The sequence below is a fragment of the Ptiloglossa arizonensis genome, chromosome 5, assembly GCF_051014685.1.
Source record: "Ptiloglossa arizonensis isolate GNS036 chromosome 5, iyPtiAriz1_principal, whole genome shotgun sequence".
NCBI classification, from domain to species: Eukaryota; Metazoa; Arthropoda; class Insecta; order Hymenoptera; family Colletidae; genus Ptiloglossa; species Ptiloglossa arizonensis.
In genome coordinates this window covers 25,026,344-25,044,208 of record NC_135052.1, presented here as the reverse complement: position 1 = coordinate 25,044,208, position 17,865 = coordinate 25,026,344, and the positions used below count along the sequence as shown (strand labels likewise).

Below are 17,865 nucleotides of genomic sequence, written 5' to 3'. Positions count from 1 at the left end.
GTTTTTATATCAATTGGAATCTTAGTCGAAATATCTAGAATTTATTTTATAAATTATGTAATTAATGTTAGTTGGAAATCTATCTGACTATAGAGATGACAGAAAGAATGTTACTACATAATTGTATACCGGGCTCGTTAGACTATACTGCTTTGTTTAGCCGCACATGCGCAAAAATTGTGGCACATCTGGCAACTTGAACTAACGAAAGCCGCTATTGGTCACATCTTTTATGCGATCGAAGAATTGGTTACATTATTCGAGGATCGCTCCGATTGGCTGTGTTCAGGCAAATTTAAGTTCAAATAAAGATAGCGGATGCTGTTTAACCGCCGCTTTACTACTGTCGAAGAATAAAACACAGCGGAGAGCGTTGTCTAGTTGCAGCGTTGTTTCGTTTGTTTTTCTACTTCGATTGGTTTGGTTTCACGATATATTATAACAAAAAATATGTGTTCACGTGTCAAATAAAAAATTTATTCTTATAAAAGTATTAGGTAATTTAAAGATAAACAATTAGTTTGTAAACAGTTGATGCGTGTGACTGCGAGGGATTTAATTGTATTATTGTAGGCTGAGAGGTTTGTTTTATTAGACTGCTGTCATTGTCGTTCGTATACATATTCCTTTTTACGAACAACACATTTTAGAATTCTACAGAGTTTGATTATAAGTAAACGATTTGCTCACTTGTATTTTAGTTGAGGTTTCTATAGAAGATTTTGATTTATCAACGAACCAAATACTTTTAAGATGACTAGTAATTTAAATAAGCATGAACGGTAAAGGAAAAATAGATTTGTTTCATAAAAGATATTTCTATCAATTGATCCATAGATATTTGGGTAATGCATGTGTTGTTGGGTTAACTGACTTTTTAAAAAGCTACTTTTGAATAGTTTTCATTAATTTGTATGATTATTTTCACAGATGGAATCACGTTTACCAAAACCAAAAGTTATTTTAGCAAATTCACTTAATAGTACAACGAATTTTAGTGTAACAAACATTAGTACAAAAATGGCTACGCAGAAAGCGATAAAAGATCTAAATGATCTGCCTCATTCGAGTACCAATGGTATGTCTGATATTTTAAAAAAGGCCAAAAGTGTAATGAATATTAACTCAAAATGTACAATTGAAAATAAACCTCCACCAAAACAGAACTTTGGTAGATCAAAAACAATGTCGTCGATCACCACTAGAGCTGTGAAAAGGCCAGCTACCAATGCAACTGCACACACTGAAGTTAAAAGGCCATTTACTAAGCCTGTTGTTAAACCAATAACTGTACAACGGAATGGCACTGCTGCTGGTAGAAATGCACAAACAACAACAGCTAAAAAGCCACAGAATATTGGTGCAGCTAAACCTTCTAAATGGGACTTAAAGGGTCGTTTGGCTCATACAAATGACGAGTTATCTAATACACGACAAAAGTATAAAGAAACTATGTTAAAATTTAATGAACTTCAGGAACAGTTAAATACTTTAGAAGCGAGCACAGGTGTGTATAAATCTAAGGCAAAGGAATATGAAACTTGTAACAAGGTATTAGATAATGAACTCAAAGAATTGAAAGTAGAAATGAGTGTTATTCAAGAAGAACGAGAAGATTTAAGTAAACGGCTGAAAGAATCGGAAGAATCGTTTAAAACTATTTCAAAATCGTTAATGGAATGTAAAGAGAAGTGCACTTCTCAAGAAGCATTGCTATCGAAACATATGTCTGAAGTAATAAATTTACAGGAAGACTTAAAAGTAAAGAAAAACTCTATTGAAGAGTTAAATGCCGTCAAAAGTGAATTACAGTCCTTAGTTCATACAATGGATAAGGATCGTAGAGTTTTACATAATGTGATACAAGAACTAAAGGGGAATATTCGAGTATTTTGCAGAGTGCGTCCTAGAACTCAGAATGAACTTGATAAACGGAAATTGTATGTATCGTATGTCTAATCAGTGTCTGAATTGTGAAATTTGGAAAATTTCCAAACAATCGTTTACACTGTTTGCAGGATGTGTGCTATGAACTTTGTGGATGAGTGCACTATTGAGGTGGGTAAATTCGATGGATCCGATGCAGTTAGTTGCAGTGGAAAGTTAAGAGGAATGCGACAAGAATTTACCTTTGATAAAGTTTTTCCACCTACTACTAGTCAGCAAGATGTCTTTGAAGAGTTAGCCCTTTTAGTTCAATCTGCCCTGGAAGGATATAATGTTTGTGTATTTGCATATGGCCAAACTGGTTCTGGTAAAACATACACAATGGAAGGTTTACCTGGCTATGATACAGAGGGTATGATACCTAAAACGGTATGACCATTTTGTTTATTATAATTTTGTGGTAGAAATAATGTCTTTTAATAGTATGAAAAAAATATATTTTTACTTGCATATTCAGGTACAGCACATATTTAAAGAAATGAGACAGTTTCAATTACTTGGCTGGGAGTACCAAATTGAGGCTAGTTTCCTTGAGATTTATAACGAACATATTATTGATTTACTTGATTCACAACCAAAAATACATGAAATACGAATGGCCGATAATAAAGGACATGACTTGTATGTCAGCAATCTTAAAATAGAGGAAATACATAGTCCTGAGGAATTGCATGAGTGCCTTTTAATTGCGCAACGTAATAGAGCAGTTGCGGCTACATTATCAAATGAACGGTAAATTTATATTTTTTACCTTTATTATTTATCACACATTGTGATTGATAATGGAGTATAATTTTCTAGATCATCGAGATCACATTCTGTCACAAGAATAAAACTTATCGGAGTACATAAAACGAAAGAAGAAATTTCAATAGGAAATCTTAATTTAGTAGACTTAGCGGGTTCTGAAAGATTGAAGGGTGAGGAATCAGTTCGAATGGTCGAAACGAAAAATATCAATAAATCACTGGCAAATCTGGGTAATGTTATTCTTGCTCTTCTGAAAAAGCAGGAACACGTACCTTATAGAAATTCGAAACTTACTCATTTGCTAATGCCTTCTTTGGGTGGCAATTCGAAGACTTTAATGTTACTAAATATATCGCCTTTAGACGATTGTTACAACGAAACTTTAAATTCGCTAAGATTTGCTAGTAATGTGAACAGTTGCAAAACGGGCAATGTGAAGCGAATACGGACGATTTTACAATAATGTATTTCAGAAGTTCTCACTGAATATTATTCTATTGTTACATTTTTTAAACTTTTATTAGACAGTCTGAAACCTTTGATTTGTAACGATTGAAGCTTTATGAAAGATATGTATTTATAATGTGTAATTCTTTTTTGAAATTATACAAAGTAGGTGTAAATACTATAATATAACGTATATTTTTAATATTGAAATTCTGAAATTCATTACAATTTATTTTTTTTAACTTATCAGAGTTTCATTAAATGTTCAATTCTCATTTTAGCTATTAAACTTTCTAAAAACATTTATAACAATAAAACGTATTTGTTTACATTTATACGCATTTTTATATATCTTTTCATGAAAAATGTGTTTATGAAACAACAATATTTGTATAAATACTAATTATAAGTATATTAAAGAAACAATTTATCTGACTGAACATTCATCAACTCATACTTAAACTTTATGAATGTATAAAATTGTTTACTACGATAAGAAATATAAGATAACAATAATGTATTTTGTATCTTGTAGCATATTCAAATTATTCAAGTTTTAAATAAAATTTCTCATGTAGATAAAAATATTTTATTTAATAACACTTGTGCGACAATTATTCACAAGTTGATTTTATATGTATAACATATTTTGTAGATACTTCTAACATATGTGGATAAAACAGTCGAGATTTTCTTGAATTTGCCAAAAATTTTTGGAATTCCGGCGAAGAGCTAATGATGCGTTTTTGTATACCTTTTTTAAATTGAAAATTACTATTTCTTCTATTATTATTCAAAGATACTTGATTATTTTCTGTGTATTTTGAATCCTCAATCTTTGAATACTGTCTCAACAAGTTACAAGTATTTTTTAATTGTTGATTATAGAAATAACAGTATAGTTCATAATTATTGAAAAGCAACATTGTATAATGACTAGAAATAATTTTATTTTGAACACTATTTCTTTTCAAAATAGAATTTTTATTTTCCTCTTCATAATTAAACTTTTTCTGTAGATACTCTGTGTTTATTTTATAATTTGTAATCAATTCAGATTGTAAGTTACAAAGATTGCTTTTGTTTACCATTTTATCAAATACATAATTTGTATAATTTCTTGCAATAGTTTTTAAATTTATAGCAGTTGAATAGACATTATATATTCTGTGAAAACTTATATAAATTAAAATAGAAGTACTACAAATTTTGCACAAAAAGGTTCTTTACTTACATGATATTCCATATTTTTATACTTTTTTTTATATGCTCACGCATGCATACAAAAAGTATTGTACAGCTCACAAACACAAAGACATAAATATATTTAAGCATAGCTTTTAATATCAGCATTGTATTGCACAAAGTACAATTTGTTGTAATATGTAAAATATTTTCCATTGACTCTGTTTCTGTTACAATGTTATATGCAATTCCAGAATTCCAATTTTGTTGATAAAACAATATAGCTACATAAGTAAAACGCACCATTACGATTAAATATATATGTTCTACAATTATACACGTAATATTTACCTTTCTGTATTAAAATGTCCAAGTTATATATATTACTCATACATAGAGCTATCCATAATCCAAATCCCCACAGGAACAAAATATTCCACGATATATAACGCGATTTTTTTTGCGCAAATAATTTTATGTAATAACTAAGCATTGCATGAGCAATATTATTTAAAAATATCTATCTTTTTCATTAATAGATAGTTAGATGCTAACATTTTTCTGGTTCGTTACTTTTAAATGAGGATTCGTAAATATTTGGTCAAAATAAATTTTGCAATGATAGATTAAGGGTGAATCGAAATGTTATATGGACAGAAAAAAAAGACAATCTATAAAAGTCATGACAGTAACAATTTTTTGCATATTTTGTTGCATCCCTTATTAAATGTCAGTAATATAACAAAATTCATAACAAAGATATAAATTAGTATTATGACATTAAATATATTCAATAAAATTTGGAATGTGCAATATATCAACACGACTTGATACACTAAATCAGCAGCTCATGATTATTTCTAAATTGCAAAAAATGGACGAGGAATTTGACACACATGCTCATTCAACATGTAAAAAAGTAAATACAATAAATCATATTTTATTAATTCACAACAATAGAAGAACATAATGTGTAAAAAATTATATATTTTATACAGTGTAGCATGCAGAATAATTTTGGTAAACTTTGTCATTGTTCATATCATGCTTTGTCTTTGAGAGAACAATGTAACAGATTAAACTATATTGAAGATTGTATTTCATGTGATAACACTAAAAAGAAGGTGTCATGTAATGCAAGAACATGTAATAAACGTAAAAAGTTATTTTTTTGTAGAAGTACTCAATTAAATGAAGGTATTTAATGTTATTGCTTTAACTAACAAATGTAATTTTTATTACAAATATAAAATTTTGTATCAGTTCAAACAGATTTAAAAGATGACATACAACAACCTAAACCTTATATTACTGATAAAAAAATTGACACATTTGAAGAGAAGAATGAACAGACTATTCCTACAAAAGATATTCATACTGAATTAAGTGTGAGCACTTCAAACATAAATAATGCACAATCTGAGACAGCAGCAAACAAAAGGAAAATTCAAACTGAAGCAGATAAAGATATTATACACAACAATAATGAATTAAGAGAAGTTTACAGCATAAAGGATATACCTGTTAAAGACAAGAAAATGTTTGAAAGAATTCAAAAGGTTTTACTCACAAAAAAATTATTTTTCTTATCCTTAATTTAGATTCATGTAATATATAATCTGCAGGATCTCTTAAATGAAAGAAAACGCACTGAAGAACTTGAAAAGAAATTAAAATCATTAACTTGCAGCATAGATTGTCTGAAAGAAGACAATGAGCAAAAAGCAGCTTGTTTAAAAGGTGCGTTAGAAACAGCAGAAGAACAAACTAAGCTTGCAATGGATTTGATGAAACAATCAAAAGATCAAAGAGACTTAGTTAAAACAGACAGAAACGAGCTATTAAATGAGAACATGAGATTACAAGTATGTATATGAGAAGGAATCATTTTCATTAATATAAGAATAATTATAATTTCAGCAACAGATAGTTAAAGTCACACATGCGAATACAGCTTTGATGCAAGAGCGAGATAATCTAAAAAATAAATTGGAATCTTTAACAGAAGATGAATCTAAAAGGTGATTTGTGTAACTTTTATTAGAGTTCTAATATAATCATGTATTTTTAATTCTTCAACATGTAATCTAAAAATCACTTTAGATATTAAAAACATGCTTCAATCGTACAAGGTGCGAAGAAGTTGAGCAAGAAGTAACTAGAATGAAAGATGCAGTAAAAGTAAAAGAAGATGCTTTAAATAAATTAACAGCTGGATTTAAGGATATGATCATGGAACTTACAAATGTGATTAAGATACAAAAACAAAGGATATGTGAAGTAACAAATATATGTAACAATCAACAACATATATTACATGAGAAAGATGAGATATTATCACAGAAAGTAAAGTATTAAATAACAAAATAAAAATTAATTTTGTATTAATGTACAACATGTTTACAGTCTACAGAATTATCAGAAGTGCAAAGTATGTTGCAATCAACTAATAGCACTTGTAAAGAAATGGAAGGGCAAATAGAACATTTAAAAAATTGCTTGTGTGAAGAAACAAGAGCTTGTGATTGTTTCAAGCAAGAATTAGAAATTCTTAAAGACAATCATTTGTCTGAGATAAGGATAAAAGAAAAGATTCTAGAAGAACAAAATAAGATTATTTCAAGACAAAGAAAGGTAGTGTAGTTATGTTAAACTTAAATAAAACTATTTGAGGGTAACTAATGAATGTTTATTTTTATTAGTTACTGCACGATAGTGAAGAAATGGCCCAACAAGCAGCATCTGAATTTGATCAACTCAAAGCAGAATTGTGTCAAGAAAAACAAAGAAATAAATCTCTGCAAGTAACATTGTGCAAGAAGGATAATGAATCAAACAAGTTTTATTCATTAGACTGTAAAAAGTGTAAAGCTTTAATCTCTGAAATGGATTATCTAAAAAAAGAAAAACAAAGGGCGCTAACAATTGCAAAATTTGCTTATCAAAAGTTAAATCAGTCTGTAAAAGAATATCAGAAGCAACTTTCTTGTGAAAAGCAGCAGCATAGGTATATGACATTAATTATCAAAAAAAAAGAAAATGAGATAGGATGTTTAAAAAATCAAATATATCAAAGTAGTTCAAAATCTGTTAAGAAAATGAGCAGTTACATCTTATAATGCCATATGATGTAATTTAATTATAGCAATTGTTTGTGTTCATAATATGTTATAATGAGCTTAAAAAATTCGAACCTTATGAAATTATATCAATAAATACATAATATGTACCATATATTATAGTATCTATATTCTATTCATGGACATTTTACAAATAATATATTATACATACAGATTTATATTGTAAATACAAGTAATGCATCACAGCATTTTCTTCATAATTATTATATTCAAGAAGTTTAACTGCAGTCTTTCAACAAACATTGATACATGAATTATTTAAATTTAAATTTGCCTAGTCTTACTGCCATTTCAAGACACACTAACTTGATGTTTTTCTTGTACCATGTAATGTTATAATCCAAGTGATTTTTCCAATTTTTATCCAAAAAGTGTTTATAAAATACTGACATATCATCCGCAGTAATTGATGTCTTTCCTTGTGCTTTCAAGCCCTGTTGAAATTGCTCACGTTCCTACGGTACATTCGAAATTCTAAAATTGTAATTTGTTTTTCATTATGATATCACATCAAATTATAAACTGTACTTCTATGAAGCTCGTATTATGTTGCGTCCAAAAATTTTGATTCCAAAGTTGAGTGTCTTCCCTGGCTTTTCTATATTGTGTCTCCAGTTTTTTCTCGCCATTATATTTTGCAAATATTATCGGTCTTAAGTTCGAAATTGGATCAGGTGGTCCGATTATGTCAGTTCGCAATGGAGTTTTTAGGTTAAAATGTGTTTTCTGATTAAAATAAAAATTATTATGCGTATATATGTATGCGTGATCGACAAAACAATAAAACTTCGAAAGACATAATAAATGAAAGGCTTACTGTGTGAAGCAATCGAATTATATTGTTATAAAGCTTTACTTGCGTGTAATTACACGCTCGAGCCATTTTGTATACGTTCACATCTCATACATCTTACCGTGGTTCTATGACTCTTATATTTAAAATTTGTAACAATTTTGAATTCAGATAATCATTTTTTTAATTTCAACTAAATATATTACATGAATAGCACAAACACGTACAAACGTGATTCTTATTAAACAAATAACGATTTATTAATATAAGCTCTTTTATAAATATGATTTAATAAATCTAATATTTGCATTTCATTCACTACATAAGTAAGAATCATTTACCTCTGTTAATACAGTTGGATACAAATCGATTATTTATGCACTTCTTGCGCAGTGTTCCTGTTAAAAAATTCGTGATCTATTCACGCAAAGAACACATTTAACAATGATTTAGAATAGATCTTTAAAACCAAAAAATTAATCAAAAATTTCATTGATGGTCTATTAATGTAAGATTTTTATGCTAATTCTCTTTCTAAAAATAGAAAAAAAGAAAGAAATCATAGGTTTGCGTTGTTACAAATTCATTGAAAGTTCAGAGCGATAACTTTTGGAAAATTTCTGCTTGCCTACATTAAGACTAGTTTTTTTTTTGTAAAAACATTCCTTCTGTTATACGAATAGTTGTTGAAGAAAACACATCTGGTATGCGTTTGATATTATACAATATTACAAGTTAGTATAACTATCAGAATATGCACGGTCATGTTTTCCAAAACATTTAATGTTCTCAATGGCGGTATCCTATAGTTCGTATTATGCTCTAAATATGACATTGACTCAATGTTTAATTTAATGATTTTAAATATGCTGTGTCAAACAAATCGAGCTCGTTCGTTAAATAATTAGCTTTATTCCGTAATACTTTAGCGCTACTAGTTGCATCCTCGACTATTCGTATTGTACTTGCAATGTGTTTTAGCTCAGTATCCATTTCGGATGTTGTTTCATCTACTAAATGGCATAAACGTGCAAAGGTGCTGGATAGCTCCCTACAATCATACAAAAATAATGTTAGAATTGATTCTATAAATAAAGACATTTCAATATTTGACAAAATAAATTCGACGTACTGTTGTACTTGATGACTACAATTCGCAGATGTGAGATCTACAATTAATTTCAATTTCTTCGTAGCATGAGCTACATATTGACGTTTGAATTCACGTTCCCTCGCCCTATTAGTCCATGTTAACCTTTCGTAAAGATATAAAGCACCGTATATAGTACCGACTACACCTATAAGTCTCCAACCGATTGTTTTCAACATCTGAAATAAGGAATTTTAGTACAGCAAAACTACTTTATATTTATAAAGACATTTCATAAGGTATACTTACGAAACCAGCAACTATGAGGCCTCCCATTGTACCTTGAGATGTTATAGATGCCATTGCAATTTTAGTAATCAATGACCAATCATCTGATCTCGATGAAAAGTTTGGATTACTTGATACAAACTTTAGAGAATCAATGCTTTCTGTAGGAGACATGATCGTAGGAGGTATCTGCGAATATGCAAATTCAATTATAACTTTATCATTGTACAAATAAGTACTTATTTTGTATCATTCGATAAATTTACTTACATCCTGTGGATAATTAGCAATAGTTAATTTCGAACTGTGCCTTCCTGCAAACCTATTAATTAGAGCTGTAATTCCCCAAGAAAATCGAAACTCTAAATCTTCATGGAAATCCGCACATAAATTGTCGCAATTTAATCTGTACAAAATCTCGAACGGTTCTCTTCTTGGTAAAATGTTCAATGACATTTGCCGTTTAGTTTCTGGCAATAAGCTTGCCATTCGCTCAGTCATTTCTCTTTGCGAATTTTCTATGTTCAACGCTAATGCGGTACTGAGTCTTGCTCTTAAGTTAGACCCTGTACGTTATACAATTAGAATTTCTTACGAGAAAAAAATATGCGTAATAAATTTAAAAATTACCTAAGCCATTTTCCACGTGTGTGTGAAGTTCTCGCTTATATACATTTAAAACTAATGGATCGGTATGAAATGGAACATTGAATTCGTCAATAAGCACAGCAAGTCTATGAATTTCTTCACTCAGAGCTTTAGATACTCTTTGTTCTACATCTTCCACCATATGATGAATTTTTTCCTTCATTTCCTGAGTCAACAATATTAACTGCTGCTCCGTGAAATTTAATTTATCATGAACTTCTTTTTTAATATGTAATTGTTCACTTTTTATCCGTTGTGTTCTTTCTAATATTACGCCCAAAGTTTGTCGAATTTCTCTAAAAAGATCATTATACTTTATGCATCAAAAAGCAAACACTTAAATAACAGTCAAACAAATGGTAAACAGCTTACGTGGCAATATATTTTCCACGTTGTGAATGCTGTTCAAATTTTGTTTTTACAGCAGACTTTGAGATACATTCCTCAAATTTTCGTTCGAAATCTTGAAATTCGAAATAGCGATTTTGGAATCCTTCTGCTAGTGCTCCATCTGCAATAAATTTACAGATATGTTAAATACGAATTATTTATAAAATCTTTAAATCAACAATAAAAGATCTTACTATGAGCGGGCAAGCCACGTTGTTCTTGCATTCGAGCTTGAAGGGTCTCTTTCGCTGATACAAAGAAAACGCGTTCCTCAGCATCTTTAGGAGTATAAACTTTTAATTCTCTTGCTAAAAAGTCAACAGCTCGATCTTGATGCTGTGCCCTTACCTACACAGATATTAAATGTAAATAAATATAACTTATATATTAGCTTGTAAAGCACAATTCAAGAGGCAAACAGCATGTGGTGAGACTTTTTAATATTAAAAACAAATCAGTAGTTTAAACTATGAAAATCGATTTGTATTAATGCCTTGTCATGCTACAAAATGTGTGCATAATGTGAATTACATAATGCATTATCAGTTTCATTTACAATTAGGACAAACTATAAATAATAAAAACTCTTAGTTAAAAATTATAAATCTCACTATAGATAATAAAATTTTACAAAACAGAGTAACTTACTTCCTTTTGCTCTTTGACCAGCTAAGGGATAAATGGGGTATTACGTAAATTATTTGAGTAAAGCTGCCACTGCATACAGCTTATGTATCAATGTATTTATATTTTACACATATATTTTTGAACATACTAATGCATAGCAAATAAAATAGTCTAGAGACGCGAAAATGTGGAGATACTAACTTTAATATGTAGTACCAGCTTTAATATCAGTATACAACTTTATTTTGTAAAAAATTTTCTTTAATATTAAGAAACTACTTTCAAAAATAGTTTTCGAATCAATATAATATATCATAATGCAATCTATTAAGCATTGTAGAAATTTAAATTTATATAATATATGCAACCTTCTACTATATACCTGCTCAAAGAATTCTGGTTCTGAAGCAGACGCATCCCATCGATTATTTAGAATGAAGATATTTGGTTTAGACAATTTTGTAGAAACTTTGTGGAAAAAGTTTTTTTCCTGTAATTACAGTATGCATTTATAAAATTCTTGTATATAAACAACTTAGATAATTATACTGATTGAAATGCAGCTTAAATAACTAATAATACTTACAGTAACCATTAAAGTAGATTCAGCATTGGCTACTAAAACAAATACATCTGCATCCAAGCAGTGTTTATCGATCCAATCATCCAAATTAGGTGTTACATCTACACCAGGGCTATCAACAAATACTACATCATCTCGTAACAGTAAACATTTCTCCTTTGGCCAAAATATTCTCACTAAGTGACTTTCACATAACTTCTCTTTGCAAAGAGCATGACCCAATTGACCAACTGATTGGACAGGTTGCTTTTCAGTAGACCCTTCAGTGATAAGGTACGACTCTCCATTATCTGATCCTTCCACTTGTAAAAAACAGTTTGTTGTGTGTCCTATGCCACTTGGCAAAATCTTATCACGTAACATTGCATTAATAACTGTACTTTTTCCATTACTAGTCCTACAATACATACATATATAAGTGTACACATATGTATAATGTATGATATTTAATTTAGATATCAATGCCACTTAATGTTATTATAATTACATACCTTCCAAAGAAAGCAACTTTCATGTGATCCCGTTTGAGTACATCTCTAATGGCACGAACTTTATCGACATAGCTTGAAGTTTTTTGTGCTTCTTCAGGTGTAACTATATTGTTTTCACTTTGTAGTGCTATAAAAAAATTTCAGTAGTCATTTGATATTGCTGTACCTTGTACTAAATATATCACAAAAATTATTTACATTTCATAAATTTCACAGTGTCCTGCACATAATCATCTATTTCTACAAAGATGTCATTAATCTTCTTCTTGGCCTTAACAAAAATCTGAAGAGGAGAATTATCAGATCTTATATCTGTTGATCGTAAATGGCTGTCTCCTCCAATCATGGACATTGTACGATTGATGTAGGCAGCCATGGTTCCTTATATATTTATTGTGTATGTGACTTGATTGGCAAAGAAAATGTACAGTGCAATACTTGAAACTGGATGTTGAAGCAGTGCACAGCATGCAGGATCAACTGAAATCATAAAAAAAAACAACAATTAAATATTTTTTAATAACTTCAATCTACAAGGTTCAACATATATCTGTTTTGTATGTACAAGCAAAGTAATTATAGGATACTTAACAAATACAAATAAAAACACATGTATTAAGCAAGAATGTATGTATAAAATTTGTTTATACAGCTATAGAAATTAAATGTAGAAAAGCAAAATTCTTATAACAAACAATTTCAAATATATTAATAATAATAATTCAGCATATTTATGTATAATATATTAAGCTATTAAAATACTACATATTTTGCTTTTAGAACTCTTATGCTCTAAGATGAAAGTTAATGTATACTTTAAATTCTCAATGTGTGTGCAATATGTATGAAATTAATTATATAAAATCTATCACACATAATAAATAATATGTAACATTTATGACAATGCAATAAAACCTTCTTGTCTTTAGTCATTGAAGTATCCTTTGTTGCAATTTAAACAAGATGTAATATTGAATGTCCCCTTTAGTCCAAATTTTCTAAAATAATTTATTACAATATCAGTATTAAATATATCTACTATTATTGCTAAATCTAACATGGAATGGGAGCAGTATAATTTATAAAATATGCATGGAATGAAATTTACATTACAGAAACTTTAATAAAATTATATGTGCACTATATTTTTGTTTGTATTCTTTTGTCGCTTGAATCGTTTAACTTAAACCACTTATATCAATTATGATATTTATAAATTCTGACAAATTGATATGTACGTTCTGTAGAACGCGATTGCAACAGAACATTTTGCGTCTTTGTATTTCATTTTCATAATTAGAACGCAAATTGCTTTGAACGTTAGTTAAGCAATAAATAATCATTTATTTTTTATAAAAACGTCTACATATAAGAAAAACAAGATTTGCGTGATTTAAAACTGGAACGTATACTTTGGACCCATCGCCAGAATATAACCTGTGTAGCACCTTAATATTCCTTCTAGTTTGTAAGCTTGCGATCTTACCGAACAATCACAGTTTCTCTAGCATCATATTTCTAATCGAATGTGGATTTTTAATGGCGATTAAAAAATATATAATAAACTAAGAATTAGATCGAAGTACACTGAAATAAATTCTTATGTGAACTGATTGGAAATGGTAGTAAACACGTGACATTCGCGAACGAGGCTCATTTTCATGTATCCACACAATTGTTTAGAATTTCAATTCAACTACGTATAAATAAAATATGTGTCTGCTAAACGATTGATAGCAGCAAACTGTGTTTTAAATAAATACACAGATATTTGAACTTATATTTAAATTAACCCTTTTAAAGGTCATAATTTTTACAAGTTTTGAATGGAAGTTTTACTATCGGTTTTTTAACTATTGATAACTATTGTCAAATCTGGTTATGTGTTGATTCATTATGTATCAAACTTATGATACACTCCTGCAGAAATGTAGCGGTTCAATTAAATTTTTTGTACTCATCAAGTTTTACTTCTGTGTATTCTTCAGTTGAATGTAGTATAATAACATTACAATTTTTAATATTTTTCCAATAAAGAGCACTATATATCTAATATTATTTTAATAAAATTTGTCACATATTCATTTCGTATATTAAAGTAGATTTTTCATACCTGCATTAAAAATCAAGCTTAATAATTTTGTGCGCATCTGCCAAGCATGATGGACGTGTGACGATATTTTATTTCTTTCACACGAGGCATACTTTAGTATAGTATCTAACGATTGATCTGTTATTTCGACAGTTAAATTAATTTGTATATTTTGAAGTACTTCTTACTGATGCAGTAACATGCCTAGCGGTTTCGTACATTCCGTAAAAGTCCCGAGACTTTATAAATTCGCTGCTAAGATTGTTCGGGACATCCGCGAGAAAGGTGGCAGCCTCAAGTCTTTGCTTTACGAACAAAAGCATCCTGTAAGTTGATCGATTACGGTTTAAAGTAGGATGAAACGATTAAACAGTAGAATAGATTTATTCAATATTTAAAAAATGCATCAAATAATTTGATAATTTTTTTCTTTTACGGCTACTTTAAGTGCATCGTAATCACGTGTTTTCATGGGTATTTTTTCTCGAATTATGTGAAAGTGTACATCTTGTTATATTTTTATCATAATTTGATCACCCTTGATTATAATCAATTACAAAATTAATGATAATATTTTATTAATTTTTTGTATTTATTTTGATCTCATAATGTAGAATGTATCGGCAATATACTCCTTGTGCCTTAATACGTTGCAAAAAGAAGCACAGCTAAATTATCTTCTAATGAAAACTGGTATGTTAATAAAAGAGCCTCGTTTGGACCCATGGTTGGCAAAAATTCTTATAACAGAATTACTCTGGGGAAAAAAATCCTTGAAAACTGATTGCAAGCCTGTTCAGACTATACTTACCTATCAGACTCAATTGTGGCAAGAATTGAACAATTGCAGTGACATAGAAGCACTTCAAGCATCTAACAACACAGGTATAAGTCATTACATTTAATTACCAATAAAACCGTATTATTTTTACAGAAATGGACCATTCCTGTACAGGAAAATTAATAGCCTGATTGAGCAACGAATTTGAGTCATTTTAAATCATTTTCTTTGTAAGGAATATCGCGCATCCAGATTGATGGTTTTAATCATCCGCAACAACCGAATATTTACTAGCCGGCAAACTAGGATTAAAAGATTTCTGTCTTATGTAAATAAAAATCGACAAAAATCGAATGAGAAAGAGACTTTTCACGAACAGAGTAAAGAAATACCAGTTATGAATCTTGTAACAGTGTTAGGAACATTGTTCCTATATAGCCTCGCTATGTTTACACTACCATTTGTTGCATTTTTTGGGGTAGAGCATATTATGAAGGCTGAGTTTAATACAGATAGATTTGTAACAAATTGCATTTCTGTACTTGCTGCAGTGATTACAGTAAACTTAATAATAGCTTCTTACATTTATCAGGCATTTCATGAACCTGATAATACTTCTGAGATTAATGAAATCACAGATCAGCCTTGTAAAGAAAATCTCAACAAAAAAGTTGACTAAACATAAATAAGTGATTATGAATGTAATAAAAATATATAACTATATTATTGTATTTACACTGCACATATATATCGATATTCAAAATATGTTATATAACATAATATAGTGTAATAAGTATACAGTAGAATGTAATTTATATATTTGTATATTTTTTTACTATTACTATTGTGTTATGAATTAAATAATGCCAGTATTTAAAATAAAAATTCAGTATGTATTTAACAATAAATAGTTTAGCCAGAAAGCATGACTTTTACTTTTTATCCATTAAAAAATTATGCACCTTTGCATATTTGCTAAAGTCGATCTCATTTCTTTCAGTTCGTAAGCCGAGATATGTTCGTGTCAACACTTTATTGTTGTCTGTAAAAAAGGCAATAGCTTTCTTTGAAGATGAAGGATGGTCTCTTCTGTCAGAATGCTCAAATTATACAACCCATCTAACGGCTGTAAAAAATTTATCGAAGCCAAAATTCATTCAAGATTTCCATATTCCAGAAATACTTATTTTCCCACCTGATACATCTTTCCACAAACATTCTGCATATCAAAATGGAGAAATTATTTTACAAGATAAAGTAATGCATACCGTTTATTAAAATGCGTAACTTGTGCTATGATAGCTTATTTGGTTTATGTTTAACTGATTTTTCTTCTTTTTTTTTAGGCCAGTTGCCTTCCAGCGCAATTGTTAAATCCAGAACCGGGATCTGTAGTACTCGATATGTGTGCAGCTCCAGGAATGAAGTCATCGCACTTAGCTGCGCTTATGGAGAACCAAGGGTACAATTTCTCTATCTGAAGTTTGTTTTGTTTATAAACAGTTCTTTAAATTTGATTTAATGCGATGTTTGTAGAAAAATTTATGCGGTAGAGAAGAACCAACGAAGATACATGACCTTATGCGATCAAATGAAAGTAACAAACTCTAATTGTGTAGTTACTCTTAACGTTGACGCGTTAACACTTGAGGCAGATGAATATCCTGATGTGGAATATGTTCTAGTAGATCCAACTTGTTCTGGCTCAGGTAGAATATTTTTGACATTTACAAATATATAAATGATTTAGAATGTAATCTAACTTAAGTATTTTACTGCAGGCATATTGGACAGACAATTGACGAATGAAAATATGGAATGTTCACCCCAACGTCTCCGGCAATTACAGGCATTTCAAGTATTTCTTTTGCGACATGCTCTTCTGAATTTTCCAAATGTAAAAAGAGTCGTTTATAGTACATGTTCCATCAATCCAGAAGAAAACGAGCAAGTAATAGATGAACTTCTCGAAGACGTTCAAAATGCCTATAAGCTCGTATCCATTAAAGATATGTTCAAGGAAAATTGGAAGAATTACAGCTCAAACCGATACAAATGTTCCGACAAGTGTCTTTATGCTAATTTCGAGGTAGATTTGTGCAATGGTTTTTTCGTTGCGGTCTTCGAACGGGACTTTGATGTAGCGTTGCCTGTGTATAAACGCAAAGGAAGTTACGCATCAAAGAATGTACAGGAGAACGGTGAATCTAATTCCAAGGAAGTAGGTCCAGTAAAGAAACGGAAGAAGCGTGGAAAGAGGAAAATCACGAAACAAGCTCAAGAAACTTCCATGGAAGAAAATGTCCTGAACGTTTCCACGGACTCAATTAAGTTTATTAACGAAATACATACCATTGATTTGGAAAACGAAGACAAGCCACCGGCGAAGAAGAAGCCGAAGAAATTAATTGGCAAGAATAGGAAGCAACCTAACGAAGGAACGCGATTTCGGAGAGAAATTAATACAAACTAATTAAAGTGAAGTCAACACAAAGGATAAAGAAATTGTAAAAAGCAAAAATCTCTAGGACAAGATGCGTTTCGTCGTTATGAAATATGCGTTACAACATTTTCTATGAATTAGCAGAAGTATTGAATATATCTTTTTATGCA

At 29.8% G+C, this 17,865-nt stretch overlaps 4 protein-coding genes across 9 annotated transcripts; 2 read left to right on the top strand and 2 right to left on the bottom strand.

The window, feature by feature from the left end:
• The first annotated feature begins 320 nt into the window (after positions 1 to 320).
• Positions 321 to 3,269, top strand: LOC143146844 (protein claret segregational). Of its 4 annotated transcripts, none has more exons than XM_076311535.1 (5): positions 321 to 497; positions 931 to 1,940; positions 2,019 to 2,316; positions 2,405 to 2,679; positions 2,749 to 3,269. In XM_076311535.1, exons 2-5 carry the CDS (start codon positions 931 to 933, stop codon positions 3,158 to 3,160), a joined length of 1,995 nt encoding a protein of 664 aa, XP_076167650.1. In that variant the 5' UTR covers positions 321 to 497; the 3' UTR covers positions 3,161 to 3,269. The 4 variants fall into 4 exon arrangements, with proteins under 4 accessions (XP_076167650.1, XP_076167649.1, XP_076167651.1 ...); XM_076311534.1 differs by lacking the exon at positions 321 to 497 and adding an exon at positions 526 to 581; XM_076311536.1 differs by lacking the exon at positions 321 to 497 and adding an exon at positions 686 to 782.
• Positions 3,270 to 7,556: 4,287 nt separating this feature from the next.
• Positions 7,557 to 8,415, bottom strand: Coa8 (Cytochrome c oxidase assembly factor 8). Of its 2 annotated transcripts, none has more exons than XM_076311835.1 (3): positions 8,287 to 8,415; positions 7,998 to 8,195; positions 7,557 to 7,924 (listed from the first exon to the last, which is right to left on the bottom strand). In XM_076311835.1, the coding sequence occupies exons 1-3, from the start codon at positions 8,350 to 8,352 to the stop codon at positions 7,724 to 7,726; spliced, it is 465 nt and encodes a 154-aa protein (XP_076167950.1). In that variant the 5' UTR covers positions 8,353 to 8,415; the 3' UTR covers positions 7,557 to 7,723. The 2 variants fall into 2 exon arrangements, with proteins under 2 accessions (XP_076167950.1, XP_076167951.1); XM_076311836.1 differs by having other exon boundaries at positions 7,782 to 7,943.
• Positions 8,416 to 8,428: 13 nt separating this feature from the next.
• Marf (Mitochondrial assembly regulatory factor) lies at positions 8,429 to 14,020 on the bottom strand. Of its 2 annotated transcripts, XM_076311833.1 has the most exons (13): positions 13,866 to 14,020; positions 12,578 to 12,859; positions 12,380 to 12,506; positions 11,892 to 12,285; positions 11,688 to 11,795; positions 11,327 to 11,347; positions 10,873 to 11,026; positions 10,661 to 10,799; positions 10,271 to 10,584; positions 9,911 to 10,206; positions 9,662 to 9,829; positions 9,395 to 9,591; positions 8,429 to 9,313 (listed from the first exon to the last, which is right to left on the bottom strand). In XM_076311833.1, exons 2-13 carry the CDS (start codon positions 12,753 to 12,755, stop codon positions 9,109 to 9,111), a joined length of 2,301 nt encoding a protein of 766 aa, XP_076167948.1. In that variant the 5' UTR covers positions 12,756 to 12,859; positions 13,866 to 14,020; the 3' UTR covers positions 8,429 to 9,108. The 2 variants fall into 2 exon arrangements, with proteins under 2 accessions (XP_076167948.1, XP_076167949.1); XM_076311834.1 differs by lacking the exon at positions 11,327 to 11,347 and having other exon boundaries at positions 13,866 to 14,019.
• A 482-nt stretch (positions 14,021 to 14,502) lies between these two features.
• Nsun5 (Nop2/Sun-like domain containing protein 5) lies at positions 14,503 to 17,865 on the top strand. Its single transcript, XM_076312246.1, has 6 exons — positions 14,503 to 14,797; positions 15,086 to 15,356; positions 16,253 to 16,509; positions 16,599 to 16,714; positions 16,789 to 16,961; positions 17,034 to 17,865. The coding sequence occupies exons 1-6, from the start codon at positions 14,672 to 14,674 to the stop codon at positions 17,723 to 17,725; spliced, it is 1,635 nt and encodes a 544-aa protein (XP_076168361.1). The 5' UTR covers positions 14,503 to 14,671; the 3' UTR covers positions 17,726 to 17,865.